General features: G+C 40.4%; 1 protein-coding gene across 2 annotated transcripts in view; it reads right to left on the reverse strand.

Moving 5' to 3' along the window:
• stab1 (stabilin 1) overlaps positions 1–7,563 on the reverse strand; it is a 263,769-nt gene that overhangs the window by 165,267 nt on the left and 90,939 nt on the right. For both annotated transcript variants that reach the window (XM_070554590.1, XM_070554589.1), the window contains exon 25: positions 7,332–7,490. In XM_070554590.1, the coding sequence (XP_070410691.1) occupies positions 7,332–7,490 (159 nt within the window). The remainder of the gene's footprint in view (positions 1–7,331; positions 7,491–7,563) is intronic.

Here is a 7,563-nt window from a genome sequence, read left to right on the forward strand (position 1 = left end):
CATGAGTATAATCAGGCAGATGAACAAAACCCTAAAAATAAACACATACAGGAAACCAGCACACGGACCGCCTCTTATTATGGACATCAGAACATCCCATCATACATAAAATGTCAGTTATTGGAACATTATACCACATAGCAAATATGTATAATAACAGAAGAGCAAGATCACAAACTGGAGGACCGACACACACAAAACTAAAAACCTGCGGATACCCAACTTGGGCAATGAGAAAAGGAAAACTACAAACTACAATAGAAAAGAAAAAAGAACAATAGAAAAGAAAAAAGAACCAGAAATGCAGAAAGACCAGAACCAGTACTAACCTTCCATAAATCAAAGGCATAACACAATATAATAGCAACAATAAAAAAAACATTATATCGGCACACCAACAAAACCATACATGACCGTGAGAAAAGGATTAGTACACCCAAAGGACAAAATATAAACAGATACATAATGTGGAGTCGTATTGAAATACCATGCAGACCCTGTAATCAATGTCCCTCTGGGATTAATCAATGTCCCTCTGGGATTAATCAATGTCCCTCTGGGATTAATCAATGTCCCTCTTGGATTAATCAATGTCCCTCTGGGATTAATCAATGTCCCTCTGGGATTAATCAATGTCTCTCTGGGATTAATCAATGTCCCTCTGGGATTAATCAATTTCCCTCTGGGATTAATAAAATATTTTTGAATTGAATTGAATAAAACATAGATAGGAGAAATCGGGCGTCAACTCAACACATGACAATAGAACATCAAAGGGAGCGTGAGAGGGGAACAAGTCGAACAAGCAGAAAGTACAATGAAGAAATCAGCTGTAACAGAACACTGCACAAGAGACGATCCTACAATGGACTGGGACAGTACACGGATCATAAACACAGAACAACAAATATAAAAGATGGATTAAAGAAGCGATAGAAATAAGAAGGCGCTTGCACAGGACCATGAACATAGATGATGGAACATTCACATTGGATCACTCAGGGGACTGCGTCATCAGCAAGGTGGATGTGGGCAGTAGAGGGCGACACCATCCTCTGCTGCCCGCTGATAAAAGGAAGTGATGCCACCATCACCAGTGATCTCTGACGACGGCTAGAGACACTAGCTGAAACATGTAAGATAATCTTTATTTAAACATGTAAGAAAATGCCTAAAACATGGATTAACGTTTGTTTACATTATCAGAGTTTTGGGGTAAATTTACAGCAACTTTACATTATGCACGTGTCTCCATTTGTCCAGGCTGGCCGAAAGGCCATTTTCCAGGCTGTTTTCAGGAACTTTCTGCGTTCCTGATCAGGGCTTGGTACTTGGAGTAGCTGAGCGGAACTTTTGGTCAACTCACACTGATTGATTGTAACTTAGTAGAAAATTACATTAGCAGACGTCATCCACAACCACTGGCAGTAGTAAAATTAGAAGAGTTGCAGGTGAAGCAGACAGGAAGTGAGTAAAAAAAAATGTGTGCTTAGAATTAAACCTGACCTCAACATCTGCCTCCCATCCTAAGTTTAGATATTCTTGGAACCACCAGTAGACCTGCAGTCTGAGAGCGAAGTGCTCGGTTAGGAACATATGGAACAATCAGATCACTGATGTATGATGGAGCTTGATTATTAAGAGCTTTATATGTGAGAAGAAGGATCTTAAAATCTATTCTGAATTTAACAGGCAGCCAATGTAGGGAAGCTAAGACAGGAGAGATATGATCTCTCTTTTTAATTCTCATCAGAACTCTAGCTGCAGCATTTTGGACAAGCTGAAGACTTTTAACTACATTCTGTGGACTTCCTGAGAGTAATGGATTACAGTAATCCAGTCTTGATGTAATAAATGCATGAACTAGTTTTTCAGCATCACTCCTGGAAAGGATGCTTCTAATCTTAGCAATATTCCGAAGGTGGAAAAGGGAAATCCTACAAACCTGTTTAACCTGGGATTTGAATGACATGTCCTGGTCAAAGATAACACCAAGGTTCCTTACTTTGTTCTCGGAGATTAATGTAATGCCATTCAGGTCAGGTGATTGACTAAGCAATTTCCTTTTCTGGATTTCTGGTCCAAAGATGAGAACTTCCGTCTTGTCTTGATTTAAAAGCAGAAAGTTTAGAGTCATCCAATTTTTTATGTCCTCAAGACAAGCCTGTAATCTACCCAACCGATTAGGTTCATCAGGGTTAATGGATAAATATAACTGAGTATCGTCAGCATAACAGTGGAAGTTTATCCCATGCTGTCTAATGATTTTACCAATTGGGAGCATATATATAGTAAAAAGAATTGGTCCAAGCACTGTGTAATGTCCAGAAATGGTCATTTTCCACCTACATATTTACCTAGATGCCACTGGTCATCTGCAGACTTAATTCGATCCCCTAAAGTGGATTTTACACTCTATCTTCCTGAAGCCAGAAGGATACTGCAACCTTGTTGACATTTCAGGAACACATTGTCAGCTTGAGTTCCCAAACAAAGCCTTCTCTGATAACACCACAGGAGTGCCCACTCTCTATAATAGGAGGACTGCTTCAGCTTATTAGTTGATCATTCATGAAATGAAATGAACAAATGTTATATGGATAATAATAATAATGTTTCATTAATCTGTGCTTGAATTATTGAAATGAAAAGTAGTATTACATTGATTTATATATATGGTAAGCAGTAATGTTTGATATGACAAGGCAATCGTCACCTGCACCAGACACGAGGACAAATTAAAGTGCAGTTAAATTCATGACATACAGTGGTGTGAAAAACTATTTGCCCCTTCCTGATTTCTTACTCTTTAGCATGTTTGTCACACAAAATGTTTCTGATCATCAAACACATTTAACCATTAGTCAAAGATAACACAAGTAAACACAAAATGCAGTTTTGAAATGATGGTTTTTATTATTTAGGGAGAAAAATATCCAAACCTATGTTGCCCTGTGTGAAAAAGTAATTGCCCCCTGAACCTAATAACTGGTTGGGCCTCCCTTAGCAGCAACAACTGCCATCAAGCGTGTGCGATAACTTGCTACGAGTCTTTTACAGCGCTCTGGAGGAATTTTGTTCCACTCATCTTTGCAGAATTGTTGTAATTCAGCTTTATTTGAGGGTTTTCTAGCATGAACCTCCTTTTTAAGGTCATGCCATAGCATTTCAACAGGATTCAGGTCAGGACTTGGACTAGGCCACTCCAAAGTCTTAATTTTGTTGTTCTTCAGCCATTCAGATGTGGATTTGCTGGTGTGTTTTGGGTCATTGTCCTGCTGCAGCACCCAAGATGGCTTCAACTTTAGTTGACCAACAGATGGCCGGACGTTCTCCTTCAGGATGTTTTGGTAGACGGTAGAATTCATGGTTCCATTTATCACAGCAAGCCTTCCAGTTCCTGAAGCAGCAAAACAACCCCAGACCATCACACTACCACCACCATATTTTACTGTTGGTATGGTGTTCTTTGTCTGAAATGCTGCGTTACTTCTACGCCAGATGTAACGGGACATTTACCTTCCAAACAGTTCAACTGTTGTCTCATCAGTCCACGAGGTATTTTCCCACAAGTCTTGGCAATCATTGAGATGTTTCTTAGCAAAACTGAGACGAGCCTTAATGTTCTTTTTGCTTAACAGTGGTTTGTGTCTTGGAAATCTGCCATGCAGGCCATTTTTGCCCAGTCTCTTTCTGATGGTGGAGTCGTGAACTTTGACCTTAACTGAGGCAAGTGAGGCCTGCAGCTCTTTAGAAGTCCTGGGGTCTTTGGTGACCTCTCGGATGAGTTGTCTCTGCGCTCTTGGGGTACTTTTGGTCAGCCGCCCACTCCTGGGAAGGTTCACCACTGTTCCATGTTGTTGCCATTTGTGGATTATGGCTCTCACTGTGGTTCGCTGGAGTCCCAAAGCTTTAGAAATGGCTTTATAACCTTTATCAGACTGATGGATCTCAAGTACTTTTGTTCTCATTTGTTCTTGAATTTCTTTGGATCTTGGCGTGATGTCTAGCTTTTGAGGTGCTTTTGGTCTACCTCTCTGTGTCAGGCAGCTCATATTTAAGTGATTTCTTGATTGAAACAGGTGTGGCAGTAATCAGACTTGGGGTGGCTACAGAAATTGTACTCTGGTGTGAAACACCACAGTTGGGTTATTTTTTAACAAGGGGGCAATTACTTTTTCACACAGGTTATCTGACTAATGGTTAGATGTGTTTGAGGATCAGAAACATTTTGTGTGACAAACATGCAAAAGAATAAGAAATCAGGAATGAAATCAGGAATGGGGCAAACAGTTTTTCACACCACTGTAGATATTTCTTTACCCCAAATCAGAGCATCCGGTATCTCCAGAAGGTGTGTTTTCTGAGGTTGTCTTGGTAATATCCCCTAACATGGCACACTCCAATTGGCCAAGTAAATCATAATGTGAGAATATTAAAACAGAATCACTTACAGTGATTCAGCAGTTGGAGTCGCATTCCAGCTTCCCACCATTCAGCATTTTGGTTCTGGAGAGCACTTCTGAACGGCCGTCCGGAGCGACACCTCTTTAACCCTGAGCATTTTTGTCCAGCTGCTAAAACCCTGCTAAAAGCTGCCTACTGCTGACACAGTAAACGGTTCCTGCAGAACAAAGCTGATACTGTTCCAACTCCTTAAGAGTCCTCCTAGATGCAAACATTTCCATCCATCTGCTGTGACCCGGAAAACATCTCTGGACTGAAGAGTTGGTGCTACAGTAATCTACAACCTCGGTGCCAGAGGTCATCCGACCTCTCTGACCTTCGGTTCCACGAAGAGGGTCTTCCAAAGGGTGAAGTAGACACACAGACAGCGTCTGATGCCTTTTGATAATAATCAACTTCATAGCTTAACGCAGACCAAATTCTTCCCTTTTGCACCTAGAACTCAGCTCTTCTAGATATGAAAGTTCTGACAACGTCATAATCACACAAAGGCGCCATCCATCACATTTCATCCACCCAGATCCATCCATCACAGTAACATTAGTGAACTTATCATGTTTTAATTGTTTGAAAAATAAATTCTTACTTTTATAAACCTGACTCTTTCCTGAATCAAGACGAAGTGTTCTACAATCACTGAATAAACAAAGAATCCTAGAATCTTCTGATTAAACATCCAGAGACCAAGCAGGTTGATATTCTATATTTATATAGAATATCACAGCTTACTGGTCATAAGTAGAGGTAATGTATTCAGCTCTTAAAGCACTACCTTTACCAACTCCTACAACTGAACCCTGTGGTACTCCACAAGTAACCCTGGAGTATGAAGACGATTTGTCATGTACGTTTACAAAATGAAATCTGTCAGACAGGTAGGATTTAAACCAGCCTAGCGCTGTTCCTTTGATCCCTACAACATGTTCAAGTCTTTCTACAAGAACATTGTGATCAACTGTGTCAAAGGCAGCACTGAGATCTAACAAGACTAGAACAGACACAAGATTCTTATCTGAGGCCATGAGAATATCATCTCACCACCTTACACTTAACATTACATCACCTCCCATCCGCCACATCACATCTCCTTAGTAACATCTTGTCACGTATCATTAGTTCAGGAAAAATAATGAAATTTCATTTTTTTAACTATATATCTCTGAATTAATGTGAAGTGTGTTTACGGTCCCTGAACAAGTAAAAGTAACTAGAATCTTCTGATTAAACCTTCAAAGATCAATCAGGTTGATATTTCATATTTATATGGAATCATCACATCTTATTGGTCACTATTAATTTGTAGTCTTTCACGAGACAAAGTAGCGAGCCAGCCAGGAGGAGATGTTACGTATCAAAGAGGTCGATGTTTCACCATCTAACTGACACAACATAACCTTTCATAAGCATCCACGGCTGCTCCATCTGTCGGGGCCCAGACTCCCAAAACAACCCTTTGCCCACTTATTGTTCCTCACAGGAGACGTAAAGAGTCTCGCTCAAGGATTCCTGCCAGGATCTCTGCGTGGACACCAGATGTGAACGTTCTTCACTCTGAATAAGTGAAGCTCCCATGACTTTACACTCATAAGCTTAAATAATCACATGTGGTGAATGAACAAGATTTTTAAATCAAATGTTGAATAATCTGTGTTTAAATAAATTAATTTAAAAGGAATATTGTTCTTACAATGATACATGTATTTCACAGATGTGTTTGATTTAACAAGTTAATCATAGTTTACACTCATACACATTACAATGAGATACAGATTAAGGTTAATCGTCAGGTTTCCTGCTCTTTGGCCTTGGAGGCTTACCGGAAAATATTCACCTCACATAAGAGTTTTAAAGATTCTCGTTCACAAAGTGTTGAAACATCTTTGTATCTGAAGAAGGCGTGTCTTCTGAGGAATGTTTTGGTAAGCCCTCAATACATGGCACATACGCCAAAATACGCCAGAAACTATAAATAATGAGCTCATTAAAACAGGAATTACTTCCCGACTAATTCAGTTTCTAGCTGACTCTCGAACCGGCCAATTCGGGAACAAGCAATTTTCAGACATCTCTTTAGAAATCCAGTCAAAAGCTTCTTGGCACGCTGACACAGCCAAACGGCTCTTTGAAGAGCCAAACATGAAGCTTGAACGCAGACGAGCATTCAAGCTTCATGTTGTGACTCGGAGGCATCTCAAGACCGGACGGGTCGTATCGGAGCTAATCTACGGCTTCGGATACCTTCACGTCGAGGTTCAACCGACTTCTGACAGCCTGGATCTGCACTGGGGGGTCTCCACAAGGGTAGCAGACACAACAGGTCGCGTCTAATGGCTTTTATCAATAACCAACTCTCTAGTTTATAACCAAACAACAAATAATTTCACACCCAGATTTCACCAGTTCTCTCAGGTAGAAAGAAGCTTCTGCTAAAACTTCCATCACACCACCTCACACATCACATTACATCACCTCCAATCCACCACATCACATCTCATTATTCATGTCTATAAATCATTAGTTTAGGAAAAATAATTAAATTCATTTTATGAACTATATCCTGACTCTGACTGAATTAAAACGAAGTGTTTATGGTCCCTGAACAAGTAAACGTAACTATAACCTTCTGATTAAACCTTCAAAGATCAATCAGGTTGATATTTCATATTATATGGAATCATCACATCTTATTGGTCATTTTCCATAAGTTTAAAGTGTAATATCATGCTGCACCTGATATAAAGGTAAACTAGAATAAATGCCCCCAGGTTTTTACCGCACACACTGATTTACTGACGGAGTTTAGGCTGCAACAAACTGAACTTACACCCAAAGTTTGAGACCATTTTAAGCTGCCGGCGACCAACCTGTCCGGGTCCGATGTGATTACAGTCGGCGTTTGGGCTGCAGCCTCCTCTGCCATCCAGCTGACAGTTGTTGATCTCCACACAAACTTTACCGTCACCTGTCCAGCCTTCAGAGCACACGCACGACACGTTACCTGGACCCACAAACACACACTCTGCCTGCACATGGAGAGTGTAAGGGTTAGGGTTAGCGGCTATGCTTTACAAGGAAAACTAAATACACACAAACACA

This window comes from Nothobranchius furzeri, chromosome 9, assembly GCF_043380555.1.
Source record: "Nothobranchius furzeri strain GRZ-AD chromosome 9, NfurGRZ-RIMD1, whole genome shotgun sequence".
NCBI classification, from domain to species: domain Eukaryota; kingdom Metazoa; phylum Chordata; class Actinopteri; order Cyprinodontiformes; family Nothobranchiidae; genus Nothobranchius; species Nothobranchius furzeri.